The 24,570-nt window shown below is 31.8% G+C and overlaps 1 protein-coding gene across 1 annotated transcript in view; it reads left to right on the forward strand.

The window, feature by feature from the left end:
* LOC106457450 (dynein heavy chain 8, axonemal-like) overlaps positions 1 to 24,570 on the forward strand; it is a 459,787-nt gene that overhangs the window by 277,834 nt on the left and 157,383 nt on the right. Inside the window, exons 45-53 of the mRNA XM_022383398.1 lie at positions 1,583 to 1,723; positions 2,230 to 2,473; positions 3,961 to 4,103; positions 4,807 to 4,941; positions 10,709 to 10,831; positions 12,473 to 12,686; positions 13,252 to 13,358; positions 13,638 to 13,801; positions 21,767 to 21,959. Of these exons, the coding sequence (XP_022239106.1) occupies positions 1,583 to 1,723; positions 2,230 to 2,473; positions 3,961 to 4,103; positions 4,807 to 4,941; positions 10,709 to 10,831; positions 12,473 to 12,686; positions 13,252 to 13,358; positions 13,638 to 13,801; positions 21,767 to 21,959 (1,464 nt within the window). The remainder of the gene's footprint in view (positions 1 to 1,582; positions 1,724 to 2,229; positions 2,474 to 3,960; positions 4,104 to 4,806; positions 4,942 to 10,708; positions 10,832 to 12,472; positions 12,687 to 13,251; positions 13,359 to 13,637; positions 13,802 to 21,766; positions 21,960 to 24,570) is intronic.

Here is a 24,570-nt window from a genome sequence, read left to right on the forward strand (position 1 = left end):
AACGTTTATAAGTGTCAATTATGTTTCATAAAATTTCATTCAGGTGACTTTAGCCATAAAAAACTGTGATGGCAGGAGCCAGTATCTTGGAATTGATATTGATGCTCTGAAGACGCTTGTTGAGTCTAACCCAAGGCAACACACTCGTGAAATAGCCCTGAAATTGCATGTCTCTCATGAAACAATATGTAAACATCAAACGAATATGGGAAAACTCCATAAAGAAGGTGTTTGGGTACCTCACAAACTCTCTAATGATCATCATTTCCAACATGTGAACATCTCTTCTGGCTTATAATGCACATGAACAATTTTTGGACAGAATTGTCACTGGTGATGAAAAATGGATTCTCTATGTGAATATTAAAAGTCCAAAACAATGACTCAGTCATGGACAAAAACCATTTCCAACCCCAAAACCTGGGCTCCACCCGCAGAAAGTGATGCATTGCATTTGGTAGGACATCAAAGGAGTAATTCATTTCAAACTCCTCAATCCACAGTGAACTATTAATGCAGAGATCTATAGTCAACAACTGGAACATTTAAATCAAGCCTGTCATCAAAAATGTTCTTTACTTGTCAATCAGAAAGGTGTTCTTCTTCTCCACAACAATGCACGTCCACATGTGACACGTTTAATGAAACACAAGATCATGGAGTTGGCTTGGGAAGGTCTCCCCCCACCCACCATATTCTCCAGATATGACACCATCAGATTACCATATTTTTCATTCACTGCAACACCATCTTAATTGGAAAACGTATGCAAATGTGGAAAGTGTTAAAGAGGACATCAACATGTTTTTTGCTTTAAAGCTAAGTGATTTCTTAAATCAGGGCATTAACAACCTCAATGTAAGATGGAAAAGCATCATTGATAAGAATGGAGACTATTTCTTTTAATAAATGTTTTGTTTTTATATAAAAGTTGTTCAGGTTTTTTCAGCTAAAAAAAAGCAACATTAACTTATTGACGACCTAATATATACCTTACTGAATAACTAGTGTATATATATATATATATATATATATATATGTGTGTGTTACCTGAATATAAACTTATAGGCTGGGCAAAAATATACTAGCTGTTAATTACACTAAACTACAAAATTGATTATTGTAAAAAAAAAAGATAATTATAAAACATGACAGGAATACTTATCTTTCACTTATGGAATCATCACAATTACAAACAAGTTTTTAGGTTTTGAATTTATACTGACATTAAACAAACCTTATGGTTAAAGTTTGTTTTGACCATATTTGTATGTCAAAAAACACTAATTTCACATCCATATTTTTGCATATTATATGATGTGCAACAATTTTGTTTTTACATTTATAATGAAGCCTTTGTGTAATTTGGTTCATTACCTTTCACTCCTCTATAAAAGCCATAGTTTAACAAAATATCCAGATGAGTGTGGCAAAATAATGTAAGATTGCTGTTCAATAGGTTAAATATATTAAAAAAATTGAATGTGAAATAAAATTCTTACATTGATGTTTTTTATATAATCTTATGTATTGGATAATTAAAAAAAATTTACACATTTTTTGTTTATTGCTTAATCTATAGAGCTGGTTGAAAAAAAGACCAAAACAAGAGGCAGAAATACTTGAGGGTTTGTTTGATATGGTATTCTCTGATGTATATCAGTACATTGCCACAACACTTACCCCTAAAATGGAACTGCTAGAATGTAACTACATAAAACAGGTTAGTGTTATGTGATGGTATTTGACATATAACTGTTGTTTCATTTAGTAAATATTAGCAATAATAAATATGTACTATATAATTTTATGATCTTAGTATTGGAACATTTTTTACTAATCCATCATTATTTTTATCTTTTTACAAAAAATATAAAAATACATGCTTTTGATGTGCTTTAACATTATCATAGGTTTTTCTGAGTGTTTTGAAATTAAAGATAGCTGTTTAATCTGAAACACCCAGTCAAACTTTACATTAGGAAAAAAACAGAAACTGAAGGACTTGCATTTACAATTAAAAACTTGCTAGCCTTGTATAATTATATACTTTTGCTCTAAAAAGTACAATTTTGAGTCACATGAAGCAATCAGATAAAAAATATATGAAATGACCATTTTCTCTAACTTCATAATGTCTAATATTTTATGTAAACAATTTTATTTATATTAGAATGGATTGATGATTATCTGAAACTTACATTTGATAGAGCTTTTTATTTAAAACAGGCCATGGATCTTCTTGAAGGAATGCTTCCAACAGATGAGACTGGTGGAGTATCACTATCTGGTTTACAGGTAGAGAAAAACTTTGTTTTTGCTCTGATGTGGTCTTTTGGAGCTCTACTTGAGCCACCAGATAGAGAGTTAATGGCACAGTTCTTGAAGAATCATCCTTATAAATTAAAACTCCCACCAGCTGAAGAGACTGAAAAGGGCAACACAATATTTGAGTTCTGTGTAAATCAGAAAGGTATTATGAAATTTTAACAAGTCTTATATTGAAAACAGTTTTCTTTTTACATGTTAGTTCCTATTAATAAACTTGGGAAAATTAATGTAATTTTTTTTGTTCTACAGTTTAATGATTTGAAAATGCATTTTGGATTATTATTACATAATGGTGAATTTTTACTTTCTAGTTATATGATGCATAGAAAATTACAGTAGTAGCATTTTAATTTTTATGTTACTGTTTTTTTTTTGCTTCTTGCTTCTAATTGATTGACAGAAGGTGAGTTACAAGCACAACTTAACATGATAAAAGTTTTTTTTATGTATAAAAAAATTTTCAGTATATTTTGAACTGCTTGAAAGGCACTATTGTTACCTTTAGAAATTTGCATGTATTGTTTTTTTATTGTAAAAAATGTCATAAGGTTATATTGAATAATATTAATTTGTATTGTTGAATTGTATGGAAGATTTAGGCTTTATGTTACAACTATTTCAACATATACAGAAGCTCTTGAAAAATTACACTATACATTTAAAAATGTAAGCGATAGTAAAGGATTCTATCTCTAGGGCTGATTTTTTACAGAGTCTCATATATGAAAGCTTTAAAGAAATCTATGGTATTCAGGCTCACTGAAAATGAACAGAAAAATTAAAAATATCTGCAAGGACACAGTTTCCAGAACTGCAGAGAATAATTTTGAACTTGGACAGTAAAGGACATAAACAAACATAAATGAGCAAATAAAACAAAATCTATATTTACAGTGATATATTTCTGACTAAATTGGTCAACTTTACATTTTCCATTGACTTTAACTGGTTGCTGAGGTAGGGGAGCTTTCTGTTGTTCTGCATTGGACAGGACAAAAAGTTCTGATTTGCTACCCAAAAACTTTAAATTACAGTGTACCGGAATTCAGTACAGCATGCATCACCAACTATTACAAATAACATTTATAAAAGACTTTAAAAACCTAACTCATACCAATTTGTACAATTATCTGTTTCCCCTTGAGATGGGCACTCTCCTCCCCAGGGAAGTTAGATAAAAGGTCAAAGCAATGCATATTTCTAGATTTCTAGTTGTTGCATTCATAGTTTAACCTGAATAAAGGAGTTAGTACATGCTTACAACCTTTTAACATTTGGTTAACAAGAATGATACATTCAGAACATCTGCATGGAAGTTTAGATAAAGTATATAAATATACCTAAATAAATATATATATTCTATACTAGTTAAAGAAGGGTGAATTTCTTTATTGTTTCAGTATTTTAGTAAATAAAACACCTGTTGCTGTATCTTGAAAACTCACATTAAAATAAAATATTGATTTATGATAATTATAGGACTGTTATGGGATAGTATGCACCTATATACTTGTGTTTTCGTTTTGTTAAAATCTAGAGTTTATTATTATTGACAGTTATATATAAAGCTTTATAAAACCAAATCACCTGAACTATAATGAATTTCTAATTATATTTTTATCATCAAAGGTGAATGGGAACACTGGGATCATCAAGTAGAGGAATATTTATATCCTACTGATCATGTTCCTGCTTTCTCATCTATTTTGGTACCCAACGTAGATAATATACAAACAGATTTTCTTATACAAACTATATCAAAGCAAGGAAAGGTAAAAAATTATAAAAGTAAGCATAACATTTTATGAAACACTTTCTTTTTTAATAAAATGTTAAAGTAACTGTTTATGAATTTAAGTTAATTTTTTTTTCCTAAATTTAAAACTTTTTTGTTGACATCTTATACTCTTCAGCATCTGGATCCACTTGTATGAATTTTTTGTGTACACTTAAATGCATCTTAATTAGTTCTTTGAAGTTTGATTGAATCAAAATTAATTTTAGGCTTTTTTTTAGATTTTTTTAAAATTATTTAATTAGGAATTGAGAAATTTTCTTTATTTTTAAGTTTAGAAAAATTAAAAACCTGATATTTTCTAATTAATACTAGTTTCTTATCAGAGTAAGCTACTCATTTATATCAAACTAAAACTGATGTACAGCATTTGAAGTAATTGAAATAAGAGCTTATATGATGTATACTCCTAAAAAGGATAACATTTTGTTTTCTAAATTCGTCAAAGACATTAAAAGCTATCCTTCATAAATGTTATATAAAATGAATTGGTATTTAACTTTTTGACATTTATATGATTATACAATATATGACAGAAAAATTCTATACACAAAATGACAATAATATTGTGTCAATTTATGTATTAGTATTTATTGTGATATGAATTATCATATTACAAGCTTTTGTGAATATATATATTAAATATATGGTGTAAGAGTGGTAAATCTTATATTTTTCAGGCCGTTTTATTGATTGGGGAACAAGGCACTGCCAAGACAGTTATCATTAAAAGTTTCCTTTCAAAATATAATCCTGAAGAACACACATTCAAGAATGTGAGTTTTTCTTCAGCCACAACTCCAGTGATGTTTCAGGTTGGTGAAACTAAAATTTACAAATATTTTTCCAAGAATAACAGAAAGATAAAGCTAAAATATTTGTATGTTGCTTAAAAGAAATAAATAAAAAACTGTTTTCATATTTAGATAGTGTAGATAATTAAATTTCTAGGGCACAAATCCTGGATATTTTCTGCTACCACTGCAAATGTTTCTTGCCTAATAGGCTGTGAGTCTGGTAAAAAAAGTAAGAACAGTGTGTGTGTGTTCATGTATATCACATGAAGGCATAAAAATATCGCACATACATATATATATAGAAAACAATTCCTATAAAAGAAAAAACATTATATAAAAATGGATGAATCCACTTTTTTAAGGTAAACTTACAATTTAATAGCAATTATGTAAAAAAATTTTCTTACTAGTAACAAAAAAATTTTATTCTGAAATTCCAGGGATGGGAAAAAAGATCAGAAACTAGAGAACATTTGAGATAGGAGGAAAATTTCCATCGCTGATTCCTGCATTCCACCACTTAATGTATATATGAATCCACTCTGTGAGTGCAGTGTATGAGTGGTGGAATGCAGGAATGGGTAATGCTGGTTTTCCTCCCATCTCAAATGCTCTCTAGTTTTTGATCCTTTTACATCCCTACATCCCAACAATTGTAGAATAAATTTTTTTGTTGCTAGTTTCTGCACTCTTTTGCAATTAGCATTGCAGGTTGTACCATCTATTGATTGATATGTGTACTGAACAATATTAAACAATCTGTATCATTGCATTTTGGGCTGTAACTAATCTGTCATGAATCATTTTAGGCTCTAGGTATGAAAGACACTTTCTAGGGAGTAGTGAAGTGTTTTGGTGTGTAGGCTGGAAGTAGACATGCTGTGGTTTATAAATTACAGCTGATGGAGAAGAAGGAGAAAATCAAGGTTTTTTCAACCCATTTTCTAGAAGTTAAGGAAAATTAGCTGAACTTTTGAGACAGTTTTGTACTTGATTAGTGAAGGGCTTTTTGTCTATAACCCTTTGGCTTACGTGCTACCAAACAAAATGTACAAGCTGCCAATTTCAACTGGACTCATCCCTACATAGGGATCACTACCATGCTCTCTGATTTAATCACAAAGCTACACAATGGGCTTTCTATGTGCTGTCTATTGTGGGTAATTATAACCTGTATTTTAGTGTTGTAGGCCCATAAACTTACCACTGACCCATTGGGGAACCTTATGAAAGAACCAATTACAATAGCCAACAATAATATAACATCAAAAGACAAAAACGGACCTTCTGGACCATCTAGGCTGTTTCTGTTCAGTAAATTAAACTAAAAAAAACACCTCAAATCCAACCTTTATCATTAAAATATTTATTAAATTTTCCCTTAAAATCTCTTACATTACTTGCACCCACCCCATGTGAAGGCAACCTGTTCCAGAGACCAACCACTCTGGCTTAGTTGAAGATTATTTCTTTCCTGCCAAATTTTATGTTTAGTCCTTTAGTCTTACTCCTGTTGAGGTACATTCCTGTATGTGGTGAGGGGACCTCCCAGGTAAGGTTCTGTTTCTTCAGTTTACATCCTCTAGGATCTGAAAATCCCCCCACATGTTTGCTGTGTGTGTGGTGTCTCGTGATGGGAAGGGGAGGATCCTGGTGGTTTAAGGGTGTCATCTCAGTTCATATTGGTGGCACTTTGACACATCACTTTGGCTTTTAATTCCTGTAAGTAAGTGGCCTTGGGGGTGGCTCCCCCAGGGTCGATCAATGGTTCTGTCTTTCTTCCACCATGTGAAAAGTCTTTTGCTGTCTGTGAATGCAAGTGTTGACAAGTCTATGACTACTCCTGTTTCTGTCCCTGTCATTGCATCCAGTGACTGCTCTGGTCCATTTCCTTTGGCTCCGAGATGCAGAACCATTGTTTGGTTGTGCACTCAGTCTCTGGAGTCTTATTTCCCTGACAGAGATCTGCCCAACTGACCCAGTGCAGTTTCCATGAAGGTCGCCAGACCTCTTTCTACTAATGAAAACATCGTGGTTGCAAACAAAAGGGTTCTCCATCCAGTTCTCCTCCTCCTAAGTAAAACTAGCCACTTTGTTTCAGGCAGATTGTCTCTATGATTATAATCGTCCATTTACAGTGGTGGAACTTAATCTTTCTCTTCACTGGTCTGGCAGTACATCACTCAGTCCTGATGATGTTCACTACGAGATGCTATGTCATCTCTCTCCTGCTTCTCTTGTTCTTCTTCTGGTTGTTTTAACCAGTTTTGGCATGAGAATGTTTTTCCAGATGCGTGATGCAAGGCTATTGTTCTCCCTTTCTCAAAGCCTGGGAAGGATCTCAAAATTCATTCTAATTATCATCCAATTGCTTTGACTAGCTGTCTCTGTAAGGTTTTAGAGAGGGTGGTTAATGCATATCTGGTTTTTGTAGACATCATGGACCACCTAATTTGTCTTGAAATCCTGATCAAGGAAGCCTTCCTCAAGAGAGAGAGCATCTTATTTCTATCTTCATTTTGCATGCCCTCCATTCATATGGATTGTGAAGCCCTTTACCCATTATTATTCATAACTTTTTACTTCACAGCTGTTACCAAGTCCGTGCAAGTTCAACCTTGTCCCAATCCTTCATATAGGAACTTGAAGTCCCTCAGGGCTGTGTCTTGAGTGTCACACTTTTCAGTATTAAGAACAATGCTATCACTGAACAACTTCCTCCTACTGTTGCAAACAGCCTCTTTGTCTATGACTTCCACATTTCTTGTTGGTCATCGAACATAAGGTTTATTGAGTGTCAGCTTCAGACTGCTCTCACTCACTTGTTGGGGTGGACCAGGGCACATAATTTCACATTTTCTTCTTCTAAGAGTGTTTACATTCATTTTTACCACCAGCAGGGTTTGCGTCCTGATACAGGGCTCCATCTTGATGGTGATGTTTCTCTTGTGGTAGCTGAGACTAAGTTCCTGGGCCTTATCTTTGACTATATAAGCTTATTTTCATTCCTCATGTTAAGCAGCTTTGTGTCAAGTGTACAAGGGCACTGAACGTCCTCTCTTCCCTCTTTTGAAGTGTGAATAGATGTTCCATGCTCAAGATCTACTGTGCTGTCATACAATCAAAGCTAGACGATGGGTCTATGGTTTACAATTTGCCTAGGAACTCTGCCTTGAGGATGTTGGATGTGTTCACTACTGAGTTGTATGCCATTTCACTTGCCTCAGATCACATAGAAGCTAAGTAGTACACTAACTGTACTATTTACACCGACTCTCTTAGCTCTCTACTGACCCTGGAATTGCTTCACATGAGTTCTCACCCTGATCTCTTAGATATTCAGAAATGACTGGCTCAGTTTTCTCTGTCATCCATTTCTATCTGGTTTTTCTGGATTCTGGCCATATTGGTATTCCAGGGAACAAGCTTGCTGACACTGCAGCTAAGCCTGATGCTCTGGTGTTGTCACAGCTGTGCCTGTCCCATATATGGACTATGTTCCTGTGATTAAAGCATGGTTTTATGCCACTTGGCAGTCGATTTGTAGTGAGCAAATTCATAACAGCTTTTCCAAATCAAACCTTATGTTGTTGTTTGGCTGTGTAGTTTCTGTAATGATCGAAGTGAGGAAGTTGTCTTGTTTAGGCTACACATTGTTCACAGTTCTTACTTATTTTATTTTATCTGGAACTGATCTGCCAATATGTGGCCTTTGTAACACTTAAATCACAATTGCTCACTTTTGACATGTTTTTTTTTCAAGGTTTACCCCTCATGTTGGACAGTGTCGTTGATAATGGTGACATTATCCCACATGCTTGTATTTTTACATTTTTGCAGGCCATAGGCCTTTCTAATTCTTTTTTAAGTTTTTACTTGATTTTTGGGCTTAAGACTTAATTGAGATGTAATGACGCCTTTCGGCATCATACGAGGAACCACACTATTAGGGGTGGGTAGACCAAGGATGGGAAAATTAAATGCTCTTCTCTTTTCAAAAATATTTAGTTGTGCTTTACCATTTACTAATTTGATACCCAAATCTAAATAATTAGTATATGCATTATTATTATTATTACTTTCTTCTGTTTTTAGTTCTTTTGGATATGTTATACTTGGTGAAAAGTACTAATTGTTAATAGCAATTGGATCATCTATATAATGAAAAATATAATTGTATAATTTAGAATTTGAAAGCTATTTCATAAATGCATTTTCATAAAAAAATAAATATAAATTGACCATATTTGAAGAAAAGTTAGCTCCCATTGGAATCCCCACAGTTTGTTTATATAACTGTTCATTAAAAGTAATATAACTATTATATACACAGAAATGAAAAATGTTTTTACATTGAATTTTAGTAAATTTATACTTATGAATATTTATTTCTGTGTTTATAAAATCATAGAACAGATAGTTAAACACTTTTATCAAATCCTTTAAGTCTTTTTCAGTGTATAAACTAGTAAAATCATAAGTAGAAACAAAACTGGCCATATTTGAAACATTTAAGTTATTTAAGCATTCCAAACTGGAATGTTGTTCTTAATAATCCCAAAATATTCATTTGTGTTACTTAAACATAGTGTTTTTATTTTTTCATACACAACATCCAGAATATTATTTATAACAATTGAAACAGATTTAGTAACTGTGTTTAAAGAATTTGTTATAAATCTGAATCTGATGGAATTTTTATGTAATTTAGGAATTGCATATAAAAATGCCAGATGAGAAGAAAAAGATATATATTCCACTTTTTATGGCCTTCATTATATTAGTAATAATATTGTTTTTTAAAGTACTTTTGCTAAATGTAATTGTATTGTTAATTTCTTTAACTAGAATTTGAGCATACAGTTTTTTACAAATAAAACCTAAGTTGCAAACTGCCTTGTCAATGGGAGTGATAATAAATTTTTCTTACTCCTTCTTTAATTTATTTTTGAAAACATGAAAAGAAGTATCAATTTTATATTGAACAAGGTTTAAATTTCTTAAAATTTTTTTTTATGTAATTCATGAAATACAGTTTCCATTCAAAAAAGAAACATGGAGGATAGTAGGTATTCTTACTTATTTCGATAATATAATTTATCAATATTTTTTCCACATCTTTCAATATTTCACATTTTTTAAATTCTAAATTTAGTTCCATTTTTCAATATTGTTTGCAATTCTTTATCTTTAATGATCTTTAAATTACCTGTAACTATATGTTTATGAAAAAGGATCCTTAAATTCATTGTTATTACAATTACAAGGTAGTTTCTCAATATATATTTGATTGAAATCTTCAATACATTTTTTGTAATTGAAGATAAGAGGACCTATAGGTTTATTATATTTAAAACTAACTATATGCTGCTTTGATTTAATAGGGAAAATATTTTCTTGAACACTTTCATGGATCAAGGAAGGTATTGCTAAGTCATAATATATATTATGTTTAAAATCAATAACTATATATGGTTTTTCTTTTTTCCTTTATTAAAGGATTATTTTTAGCTTTTTTTTGTGTTTTTAAATGGAGTTTTGACTTTATATATATATGGAAACAAAATGGATACAGCTGTATGTGCTTAGTAACAATAAAATGGATTTCAAATAATTTTTATATTTATTTCTAACAATCTTTAATGATTTTAACTGCACAATATATAATATTTATAGAATGACAGATGTGAAAAATTTTCATACTTCATTTCCTTTTATTGTTTTGCTCTCATAACAGCTGACATATTAATTAAGAAATATGTTGTAGATTGTACTTATATTACAGAGAACAGTTGAGAGTTACATAGACAAAAGAATGGGAAATACATATGGACCTCCAGCTGGAAGGAAGATGACTATTTTCATTGATGACATAAACATGCCTATTATCAATGAATGGGGAGATCAGGTAATAATTTTGATTACTTATTCAGTATTGTTTGTTTTATTAATAAGTTTGCAAGAAAATGCTTACAGACTGCTAATATTTAATATGGAGCATTTGGTTCAAAAGTTATTGCAGAGTTTACATTATGTTTGCAGTGAAGTGGATTTGTGAAGTATATCTTATATTATGACCATTTTATAGCCTGGCTATAGTTTAATGATATATTAATTCATTACTTAGCTAGGCTGCATATTTTGTTTTACCTACCATCATGCCCCAAGTTGAACAAAAAATGTGGCCTGGCTAACTAATGAAAGTATACTTGCTGGAAAATTCTTATCATTGCTATAAGTGTAGCTACCAGTTTGGACATCAAATTTGATGTCATTCCTTTAAGTTGCATGCTAAAACCTTTTTTTGGCTGCAACTTTTTTTCACACCTAAGGTGTTTTTCATTAGATAACATGACTTTTTGTCAATACACACCAACATACCACAGCAAGTAAGAAAGTGAGACTCTATAGTAGCTTTAGGATCACAACCCTATTATTTGGAACAGACCTATACTTTATAGAACCAATCAGATTCTTTTAAATATTTCGTTGTAGTTTTCCTCTCTAAAACAGTGTAAATAACTTCCTTTATAGTAATGTCATGGAATCTAGATTGATAGTTTCTTGTCATCACCCTCATGCACTCAGCACAGCCGTATAAAGCATCATTATTTATGCTAATATTACTTGATGCTAAACCTTCTTTAACTAGGAGAATTTCATAAAATTCAGCAAATCTGTGTTTAAAAGTAGGCAATGAATAATGAATAATAGCCATTTACCTGTACAATTCTTTTGAAAACTTGAGCAAGAAACTACTAATCTAACTTGTTTGGCCTAACCCATATTAATGTATCTGCATGTGCTTTCACCCTATAGTTTTGCTGCTCTAAATCACCTATCTTTAATCTAAATGAAATAAAAATAAAAACTTTCCACCTTTACTCTTAGGTGAAGCTGTAGCAAAAGAATGTCATACCGATAGCTCACTTAGCTTTTTGCATAGGAATGCACAAAAATTTTGATGAAAATTGAGCATTTTTTTATAATAACTTTGCAGATGTGGCTTATATTTAGACAAAATTTGAAACATAATAGTAGGTTGTAAAGATCTATCAGTGTACCAAATTTGAAAAAATCCATGAAATAAAGTATGTTTTCTATCATGTATCGCCTGCATGTACTTGGTAGAGCTGTATAAAACATAATTATTTATGCTAATTGCTTAAGCTAATATCACATAATGCTAAACACTCTTTAATTAGGAGAATTTGATAAAATTTATCAAATTTTTGTTTAAAATTTGGAAATGAATAATAACCGTTCACCCATAAGATTCTTTTGAAAACTGCTAATCTAGGTTGCTTGGCCAAACCAATACTTGTATATCTGCATGTCCTTTTACCCTATAGTTTTGCGGCTGTAAATCAATCAGATTTAATCTGAATGACAAAAAACTAAAACCAGTTCACTTTTACTCTTAGGTGAAGTTGTAGTAAATATGTCAGACCAATGAAGGGGTGCACTTTTTGAATTTTTAAAAAATCAACACAACTATATAATGTGCTTTTGTTAATTAATAACCACCTTACTTTCTTTATGTATTTAGGTAACCAATGAACTTGTTCGCCAGCTCAAGGAGATGAACGGTTTCTATAGTTTGGACAAACCAGGGGATGTCACTAACATTATTGACATACAATTCATAGCAGCCATGATCCATCCTGGTGGAGGAAGAAATGATATCCCTAGTCGCCTTAAAAGACAGTTTTCTGTGTTTAATTGTACCTTGCCTTCCAATAACTCCATTGATAAAATATTCTGTATGTTGAAATTGTTTTAGCATTTAATAGTAATAAATAGTTGAAATTTTTAATGCTCATATTTAGATATGTTATAATCATTAAAAAATATCTTTTATGTGTTTATATATAGACAAGAAAGTGATGTATAATAAAGAAAATAATGAAGAGTTTCTGTTAATTACAGAAAGGAAAGCCTGTAATATGGGTTAAAAATGTGTGCTATGTTGGATCCACAAATATTCTTTCACAGTATTTCGGTGTAGAATAGTTTAATTATGATCTGTATATCTTATTTATATGTATATAAATAACCAAATTAACCAGATCACAATGAAATCTATAGATATACATGTACATATTTGATCATTTGTTTGGAGTTAAGCACAAACGTATACAGTGGACTATCTATGCTATGCCCACCATAGGTATCAAAAGCTAGTTTATAGCATTATGAGCCTTCAAACTTAATGCTGCCACTAAGGAGTATATTTAATCATATATTTATGTGTATCTTTATGCTAACATATTCTATGTGCACTGAATTGGCTGTGCTTTGTTAACTAAATGAAAAACAATTTCACAGGTGTGATAGGATGTGGTTATTTCTGCTCAACACGCTTTTGTGAAGAAATTGTTAACTTTCTCCCTAAACTTGTCACTACCACAAGAATACTTTGGCATGAGACAAAGGTTTGTTATGTGGTTTTATTAAACTTTTCTTATATAACATATTTTGTACCAAAGTTTTTAAGTATGATTTATCAGTCTTGGTTATTGGTGTACATGTATTACCAAATTTTGTTCTGCAAGTGTTTATGTTCTTATAGTTTTCATATTTTTTTTAATTATGTAATAGATGTGATAATTATTAATTACATTTGTGTATTTTTTGTTATGATTTTTATATTGTTAATGCTTAGCTGTTGTGGTTATTAGTTATTACAAATAAATTTTCCCATTTGAACACAGAAAAAAATGCTCCCGACTCCTGCAAAGTTTCATTACATTTTCAACTTACGAGATCTTTCTCGCATATGGGAGGGGATGCTGAAGATCAGAGGAGAAGAATGCAAGCTAATGAGAGACATTTTATCTCTTTGGAAACATGAAGTTACCAGAGTTATTGCAGATAGGTAGATTAGCTTATTTTTCAATTAATTTCTTTTGAGAAAACTTAAATTATCAAATGTCTAGTAAAACTAATATCTGTTCAAAATTTAAAAACATTGAAGGATAAATTCATACAAGTATACATTAATTTGATTCATTACATACTTCTAAGCATTTTTGTTTCTTTTTTCTTCAGAATTTTTCACCAAAGCCACATTTAGTTTTGACCAGAGTTTAGCTATAAAAAGACCATTTTTAAATGATAAAGAGCTCTTTCCAACTCTGTTTTAAAATTTATGTGCTATTTGAAATTATAGTATATTCCAGACATTTAGTTTTTCATCCATTTAGAATATTTAGGTTGATGCCTTTGAATTATATTTTCTAACTCTTGTACTAGCTTTGTATTATGCAGATGCTACATAACTTAATCTCCTATAGTATATATTTATTTTATATTTAATTCATAAACTTTTCTAATTTATGATTCTGTAGTACCTTTAATCTGTTAGAGTTAATATGATAAGTTCAAACTGAAGCTATACTTGTTTTTGGTGCTTGGTTGGTCCAGGAACCCATCTACTCTTTCATGAGATAGTTGCATTGTGTCCTTTTTGATCAGATAAAAGAAGTATTTCTGCATCCCTCCACCCTTTTCTGATTGGTTAGTGCAAGAAGAATGAGCTCTGTGACACACAGCTTTGGCATTTTTGGTTGAGATTAATTCTAACTTTGAAAGGAGACACTTTATTCCTTGAACCAAGAGAGTAAGAACATGCTGTGTCATTGTTTTAGAACTTCTATGTCTGCTGACTACTCATTTTAGTTTAATTTCAAGTTCATTTAGTTTTGTCTTCTCAGCTTGGAACCATGTAACACAATTGTACATGAAACAAACAGGTTGTAGTTGTGTTCATGAAACCTGTTTATTTCTCCTCTTCTGCACATGTTCTTACATTAACATTTCATTCAGCCAAATCTTCAAAACTCTTATTATGAGTGGCTAATTTACCTGTGTACCATTATTGTTCTAAATCAAGAATATCAATGTAAACATACTATGTATGAATTTTGGTGCAAGTGACAAGTATTTGGTATGCTTTAATGAAAATAGTGAATTACAGATGAGATCTGCAGTTTTACTTTGTACATAATCCTTCATCAGCTATGTTCTGGTTTTGTAGAATAATCTATGAAAACCTGGTAGAAATCCAACATCCTAGGTTAGATTTGTTAGGTAGGGCCCATAAAAATCATCTGTTACACATTGAATGTTCCCCAGCCTTGCATGGCAAGACAATCTGGCCATCTACTGATGTCCCAGTGACATTGAAATTGTACAGGCTACTAATCTTGACATTTTCTGCTCTAGTGATAAACCTGAGTTCCCTCCAGTCGAGCTTAATGAAGAGACAAATGACAAACGAACATGGCTTATAAGTGAGACCTGCTCTCCAATTAGCCTCGCTATTGCATTATAAACAGAGGGCCAATACACACACATGTTAAATGTGCAGCAAGTGTGGAATATGTAATACTAGTGTTACATAGCTCAAGTTGTTGGGAAGAATAGTGTGTCTGGTAACTAAGGTGTTACCACAGATGAGAGACCCTCATAAAAATGTAGTATTTCTGTTTTTGATGCCATGAGTTAGCTTGGTTAGTTTTCTGCTGGAATATCAACAGTGCTCCAGATAGCTAGCATATCCGCATAAATATGCATAATTTTTAGAGAGCCACGTGTCTTTTTTTATTTTACACGTATCAGTTAAGGAATTACTACTTGTATCACCAATATACTACAATATAAATTGGTGTGCCTATTGGCTGCACACTGTGAGAATAGCGATGTTTCAACATAAATACTTCCATCATACTTAAAAAAGAAAGTAAGTCACAACTAGGAATGTAACAATACATCAAACTATCAATAGATTGAGATTATGAACGTCTTGATAGCAATGCATTGATGATAAATATTAGAAGTGATAACAATCACTGATAGTACCCTCAACTATCAATGTTTTTGTTAGGTTACAAAACTTGATTATTTTCCCATTCTGTTTGTTTTATTTAAGCCATTTCTCCATAATTGTTCTTTGTTTTAGACTGGTTTCTACTCACCTGTAAGCCTAAAAACATACATAACATCTGTATTGGAGAGTTAACAATTACTATAATTCCAAACTTACTGTGTGTATCTTCATGAAAATTGGCAATATTTTTGTAAATGTGAAAGTATGTTACATACAGAATATTATAATTTTCTTTAATACAGCATTTGTATGAAGGTATGATAGGTATAACTTATTTTCATATTTTATTTACATAATCTATAGAACCTTCTAAATGAGAATCAAAAGTCTTTTTTGATAACATTGTATATTTTATCTGTAGATTTTCCTACACACAGAACATATACTTTAGTCTTACATTTTTGATGAAGGTCTAGCAGATGGGGCTATTATTGATCTTGCAGATTTTTATAGAACCAATAAACTCACCAAAATTTCAAATGATGCTGGGAAAAACACTGAAACTGAAATGATACCCGTGCTGAACAAAAATGATCTGGTACAAACTGAATGGCCTAGATTTAAAAGCACTTTGAAAGATACATATAAACCCAAAAACTGAAATTTTATGTAAGAAGGGTTATTATACAGCATGGTTATCAATTTCCTAACATGTCAGAATTGTGTCAAATGCCTTTACACTTTTGTGTAACCAGCAAAATGGACTCAAAACAAAATTCAGATACTCTTTGAAGGCCGAAAATATAAACTATTTAATGAAAAATGTAATGTTAGACCCAGAAATTTCATTCTGTTATTTCAGTCCTGCAATTGAAATGTGGTACAGTGATAAGAACAGAATAGGAGCAAAGCTTTCACAAACAAAGAATTGAGAAAATTAAAACTAAACGTATACATTGTGTGTACATGATTTTATAGTACCTTCTCAAGTGATATAATTGCTACATAAACCAGCACACTGATACTTGTCCATAATACTGAACTGCTGACACACACACACACCAACATAGGCAGAGTTATGAAAAAGAAAATATTTTATTTATTCCCATCAGTGAATGGTACCAATTCAGTAGATGAGTTCATTTTCATCTTGGTCTCTTTTTCTTGACTATTGATGAATGACAGAGGGCCAGGATTTTGAAGTGGCTAATTTTATGGTCATTATTATAGAAATGTTTAGTACAGGTTTGTCTAGATCATAATTCTGGATATTACAGATGTGCTTATGTACTTGTTCAGACAACATCCAACCTGTTTCTCCTACATACAGTTGTCCACAATATAAACAAGTAACCCAATAAATTATACAGTTGGAGGTACAGGTGAACAACTGTTTGATTGTCTACAGAAGTACTGGTGTTGATGTAACGGCATGTGTTGCACCATGAATGTGTACAGAAACGTTTACCACACTGAAGATTGGTGATTTCTTCTGGTGTCTTCAGCCATGCAAAAACTAATAAATCTTTTACTTTTTTCATGTCAATATGAAATGATAGGTTTATCCTTAAATGTTTCTCCCAACATTTTGTGATTTTGAAGTATCCCAAAGTTGTTTTTTATTATCTTAGAAACCTAGATGTTTTGTGGATGATATGTCAGTATCAAAGGGACTTGATTTTTTATGATAATTCTTTTTTGTCTTCAATTTTAGAGTATTTTTATGTCTGATGTGGTTAGAATTGGACTTGGAATTGCATAAACAACATAGGTGGTGAAACTGTAATTTTGGAAAGCCTCCTAAATTTAGCATATACTATGTGCACCACAGAAAACATCGATAATGAAGTTGTGCACTTAATTCAATGCTTTACTAATGTTAACCAGTTCTCTACTAAGGTAGTTACAGAAACTATTAATGAATTTAAAAAACAGACAAGAGGCATTTAACAAAGAAACAAACTCAAACAGTCCACAAAACAAAGTAAACCTAATTATTTGCACTATCCCATATATAGAAAATATTAGCATACCTCTATCAGAAATTTGGAAAAGACAACTACATAAGTATAACCTTAACATAACACCTAGATTCGTTTTCACTTCTGGAATGAAAATTAAATGCATGTTAAGAAAATTATGTAATGAATCCATCCCACCATGAAACATTTACAAAATAAAGTGTATAATTGCCTAGCCTTTTACATGTGTATTATATGTTATCTAAATGCTTTGTGAGTTTTAACATAGAAAAGGAGTATTCTAGTACAACATTTATCACTCTCCTATAATGTATATTTCATTTCTCAAAATGTTTTAAAATTTTTCTATGTTCTAATTTGCATTACCCTAAATCAGTTAGAGTCGTGTGATTAGTTCAGCTCTAGATGTTAATATATTTAGCAGGATTTAATAAGGGAAAATATCTACTGTTTCATGAGATAATTGTATGGTATCTTACTTTACTATGTGTATGAAAGAAACTTTTATGAAAATCACATGGATCAGATATTTCTGTATTTTTGTGATCCAATTTTCTGATCAGTTAGATACAGAGAGAAAGAGAATTGTGAATTCAATTTGGTGCAGCCTGGCATAGCCAGGTGGTTAGGGTGCTTGACTCGCAATCTGCGGGTCACGGTTTCGAATCCCCGTCTCACCAAACATGCTCACACTTTCAGCCGTGAGGGCATTATAATGTGATGGTAAATCCCACTATTCATTGCTAAAAGAGTAACCCAAGAGTTGGCGGTGGGTGGTGATGACTAGCTGCCTTCTGTCTAGTCTTACACTGCTAAATTAGGGACGGCTAGTGCAGATAGCCCTCGTGTAGCTTTGCGCAAAATCCATAACAAACAAACAAACAGTTTGGTGCTTTCAAGACATGTTTGCTAATATCTTGAGAAATTCAAGGCTTCATTAAGAGATATCATCCATTTATATACTCATAATCTTGCTTCTGCTGTTCATGTATATTTTATCTTCAGGTCATCCATAAATAAAATCTCCACTTCATCTTCTTTTATTTCATTTCATAGTTAACAGTAAAATAGTCTTACAATTAGATTGATCAGCCAACCTATGATTCATTCTACAGTCTTTTTTTTTATTAGTAAAATGTTTGCCTGTCTTCACACTGAGTCTTTTCTTTTTCTTTCCATTCACCTACTATAAACCATAAACTGTAGTTGTTTTTTGAAATCTTTAAACTTTTTGCCAGATTTATCATTGAATTAATACAGCTTAATTTGATCAAATAACTTTGGTACTGTAGATCCAGACTAATTATTGCAGAAATAATAGTTGATTTTGCTTCTATTCCTTCTAATTATTTTTCTGTATTGTGCTTCTTGTAAGACACTATCCAGAGATGCATCTGCATTCTGTCAGAAAATAAAAGCCAAAATGATCTGTGAGGTGGATCAGAGAATTTCTGATTGACTTAGAAAAATCCTTTGTTGAACACTGAGCACTTTCCCATACTTTGGAAGGTATTCCAAAACTTCATGCTCCACTGACCCACCAAGATAAGTAAAGTAAAAAACAAAAAGGGTTTAATTTTCAGATTTTTGACATTATTGTAACTAAAGTACTGATTTTTCCATGCATGTATTCTGTATTGTATTTTGAATTTCATGTATTTATATGCCATTTTATGTAAAAATAAGTTTTTCTCTAGAAACTTATATATCTAAAGAAATGTTATGATGTTTATTTATTTTTATTCCTTTTCTCTAAAAGGCTTTAATTATGTTGTTTCTGTATTTTACTTTTGAAATAACTTAATTTGACTTTTTGTGTTACATGTTTAGATAGAGGTTTGTGTTAGGTGAGGACATTATTCATGCTTGTGAGTTTCATGAACAAGTGGTTAGTGTAATGTGTTACCCTGTTGTGCATACTGTGTCAGTTTCTGTTCATATTTCTAGTTAGATTGAGGGTTGCAATTTCACTGGTTTGCACTGTAAATGATAAATTGGTATTAAAGATGAATTCAAGTTGGCATTAGGGCAAGTCTGAGATAAGGAGAAGAGGTTTATAGTATTCAAACACTACACATCTCATTCTTGTATAGCATATATATCATTTACACAACATATTAAAAATTTTGTTTGTTGTTTGTTTGTTTCTTGAATTTTGTGCAAAGCTACACAAACATTATCTGCTTTAGCCATCTCTAATTTAGCAGTGTAAGACTAGAGGGAAGGCAGCTAGTCATCACCACCCACCGCCAACTCTTGGGCTACTCTTTTACCAATGAATAGTGGGATTGACCATCACATTATAATGCCCTCATGGCTGAAAGTGTGAGCATGTTTGGTGGGACGGGGATTCGAAACCACGACCCGCAGATTGCGAGTCAAGCACACTAATCACCTGGCCATACCGAGCCTTTTTTTTATTTAAAACTTAGAACATTCTAAATCCAGTTGAGGTCATGTGCTAAACTGAGCCAGAGGTGTTACTTTGTGTGCAGGGTTCAATTGTACAAACTATCTGTTTTTTCATGGAATAGTTATGTTGTGACCTACTGTACTGTCTGTATGGAGGATGTATTCATAACTTTCACGTGGAGCTGAAATATTTCCAGATTTTTGTGATCCAATTTTCTAATTGGTTAGCTATAGAGAATGATTTGAAATACAATTTGACACTTTCAAGATATATTGATGTCTAAGTTTGGAAAGCCAAGAAGATTTGCTTGAAAAATCTCTTCTGCATTTACAGCCTCATAATTATTGCTTGTGCTGATCATGTGCATTTTATCTACAATTAATTAATGATACAGTCTGTATTTTCATTTGCTTTTTATCTAAATACATTTCATATTTGTTGTATTTCATTTCATAGTTAACTGACCTAATCCTAAAATTAGATCATTCAGTGAACTGTAATTCATTATCCACTCATCTCTACAAATAAACAGGCTTTTCTCCTTTTTTTTTCTTTTTACTTACTACAAATCACTAACTCCTGTCCTTCCACATCTAATTTTCAAATTTCTAGTTGTGGAGATCAGGTAATTGTGTATTGTGTTTATCCTTGAATTACCACAGAAACATATGGTAGTCTCCACTGAAATTTGAGTCAAAATATTATGAAAAATGTAATCAACAAACAGTGTTTATTTGTATAAATGTTAATATGTATTTTTTATTTGTCTTTCTGTTTTAGTTTTAAGCATTTTTATAAAAAAATACTTATATCTTTAACAGTACTTTGAACTTCTATTTTAAAGGGACAAAAAGGAGCTTATTAGCCCATTAAGAATTTCCCTTCCAGCTCTCAACTATAATCACCCCCTTACCCCTTCATCTAATCATTTCTTCAGTTAAATTTTCTGCCTCCACCACCCTTGAAGGCAGCTCATTCTAAAAGCCAACCACCCTGTTTGAAAAGTTGAAACATCTACAATATTTTTTAATTAAAAAACAAATACATAATTCTTTTTTTGCTATTAATATATTTCTTGGTTCAAATTATTAGGAAATAAGTATATTGGTATCTATATTGTCACTCTAAAAAATTTTTTTTCTGTTTTTTTTGTAAGTATTAAATCAATTTGGTTACCTATTTTGTTTTAAATTTTACTTAAATAATTTTGTAAAAAATTGCTTACAATTATATTTATAAGAAGAGAAAAAAGCAGTGTTTCTGATATTTATGAAATTTTTGGTTTAGCCATTAAATAGGCAGAAAGCATTATTTTTACACTGCAATTAATTTGTAAAAAACAAAAATAGTTGAAAAATTTAGAATGGTGTATGTTTTTAAACAAAATTGACTGAAAAGCAATATTTATTGCACCACATACTATGCTTTACTTTTAAAATTGTAAAAAAAATTGAAATTTGCCAATTACAATAATAAAGAATATGCTAAAGATTTACATGCACTTTTACATAAAAAATGTTTTGTGAATGAATACTACTCATACTTTTATATATTTAAGAATAGTATTTTTATTGATATGCATGTGTCCATATAAATATATATATATATATGTATTAGGTTTACAAATGAAGAAGACAAGGTATGGTTTCTAAGCACCTTGCATAATGTGGTGAGCTCACATCTTGGGGAAAATCTTTCTTCAGAATTGCCAGCAGAACCTTATTTTGTAAACTTTCTCAAAGACCCACCAGAGCCTACTGGAGAGGAAGCTGATGATATTGCCATAGAAGTACCTAAAGTTTATGAAGAAGTAATTTCAAAATAGAAAGAAATTTTAAACACAACAAAAATGTTAATTACATATTTATCTCTTGTTTTTCAACTCATTAATGATAATTTTTGAACACAGTAAATAAATAGTACTGAAATAATTTAATAAGTACCTACTTATACACATCAGTGTAAAAGTAATGTTGTAGTATAGTTCTTTCATTGATGGGTTTTCTTAAATTACCTTGTTAAAATAATTTAATCTCCAGTCTGTTAAGAGTCACAAATTAGTTTATATCCTCCATTAACATTATTATTAGCTTGAACACTGTAGTAACTTACAGGCCCAAGTTTTCAGCAACACTAACTGCACTACACAATGTAAACAAAAATTCACTTGTACAATTAAGTTCAATAGCAAACACTGCAAATAACTCTCTTTTCTGATAGGTGAAATCCACTGGCAGCTCCAACCTAGATAAACCTCTGAATGTAGTCTTATCAGAAACTTGGGGCTCCTCAACAGGTTGATATTCTGCTGACAAGTTATTTTCTGGATTTATCCACTCCCTCTTCTTTCTTCATGTTTTGAAGCACTTTCCCACCTCTCATTACCAAATCAAGTTGAACTATTGTAGCTGTATAACCCATTTCAACTAACATACCACAAGACTTCCATCCAAAGACCTATTGACTAGTTCTGTAAACAGTGAACTTCATATTTCATTCAGAACAATTGGGGTATTCTCAGCTGAACATTTTTCTGTAAGTCCAGCTAATTACTGCTTCCCAATTATTGTAGCCCTTTGTTTTTCCTTCAGTTTGGTTGCATTCAAAGACTCGTCATTGAGATGTTGTCTCTTTGGTGTCTTAACAGCTGTTGACACCTCAAGTATGTATTGTAATGGTCAAATTTCCCTCTTTCTGGTATTTTTGGAAATACTTTTTATTCAATACTAGCTTTTGTCTACCATTCATGGGAACATGTCCTTCAAGTTACACCTAACTTGAATAATGTCTTGGAGTTTATTCCCTCATTTCATAGAAACTATTTGTCTAGCCTATTCTTTTAGTTCTTCTGGGCTATCCTCAGCGTGAATTGATGTTTCAGTATTGCCCAATTTAACAATCCCTTAACTTCAAGAGGGTGTCCTTAGTTGTTCATCTGCAACCTTAATGGACTCTATCTCCATCACCATCTGCAGTGCTTCCTTTAAAAATGTACAACTACTCTGGTTTAGCCTAATTCTCATATCCTCATCCATTATGGCATCTATAAATTGGTCGTGTGCAAAAAAGTTCATCATCTCATGAAGAATGTCTGGCTAAGATAGTTAGGCAAGCCTTTCCAAATCTTTTGCATGTTCATCTAAAGTCTCTTCTTTCCTTCATAACATATTCCAGAACTTTGCTTTAGGTACTTCTTACTGGTGAAACATTCCAAATCTGTTGAACAAGGCAGTTATTAATGCTTAATAATTGTTGCTGGTCTCAGCTGGCAGGTTACTCAAAGCTAGTTCTTTTAAATGGGTAGCAAGATGGATGGCTTATTATTTGCTATTCCACCTGTTAATACACTCTTGCAATGATATTGAACTGAGCATGATATTATTTCCATGGTGCTTTCCCATCCTAGTCCTTTGGTACCTCGATTGGCCAATTTTAAAAAGGCCAGTTGAATTCTGATACTGAAGTAATACAAGAAGGTCCTTCAGCAAGAGTGGTAAAAAATGTATACCAAATAAGTCCTCTCTTCCATATCTTGGTTGATTTAGTTGGAACTCCTGAGCCTATGATGAAAGAGATTTGGCTGGTTTAATCTTTGCATTTAATAATTCGTTTTTAAGATACTTTATTCTGTCATCAATGTTCTTTTCTATTTCAATAAAGCTCTTTTCTAATTCTTCAATTATGTCATTACTGTCTCTCTGTACTTTTTCAATCTTATTGTTGTAATCTCTCTTTACATCTCTAATAGTTTCATCAATCTTGTCTTCAGTTTCTTACCTCTTGGTCTTCTTTTAATTTCCTGTCATGTTGTTTTTGATCGTATTTAATTTTTGGGTGACCAGATTTCCAACTCGAAAAATCGGGACAGGCCAGCCCTTGCCCATAACTTCAAAATGATTATTACAAATTTGAAATAATTTAACTTTTACTTAATTTGTTTTAAATTTATTGAACTATTCCACAATATTTCCAAATATATAAAAATTGCCATTGATTTTGAAATAATTTCAAATACTATTTTTTGTTTGGTGATTGACATAAAACAAATGAGCAAAAATAGTCAAATTATACATCCAGGAAATCTTTAATTATTCACTTTATCCAAATCATCTTAAAATAGTTTACTTCATATCTAGATTTATTTAAGAATCCTTAACCTTTTTCAAACACACTGGCCTGGCATGGGCCAGGTGGATAAGGCGCTCGACTCGCAATCTGAGGGTCGCGGGTTCGAATCCCCGTCCCACCAAACATGCTCGCCCTTTCAGCCGTGGGGCGTTATAATGTGACGGTCAATCCCACTATTCGTTGGTAAAAGAGTAGCCCAAGAGTTGGCGGTGGGTGGTGATGACTAGCTGCCTTCCCTCTAGACTTACACTGCTAAATTAGGGACGGCTAGCGCACCTATGGCGGTGTTATAG

This window comes from Limulus polyphemus, unplaced genomic scaffold, assembly GCF_000517525.1.
Source record: "Limulus polyphemus unplaced genomic scaffold, Limulus_polyphemus-2.1.2 Scaffold333, whole genome shotgun sequence".
NCBI lineage: Eukaryota > Metazoa > Arthropoda > Merostomata > Xiphosura > Limulidae > Limulus > Limulus polyphemus.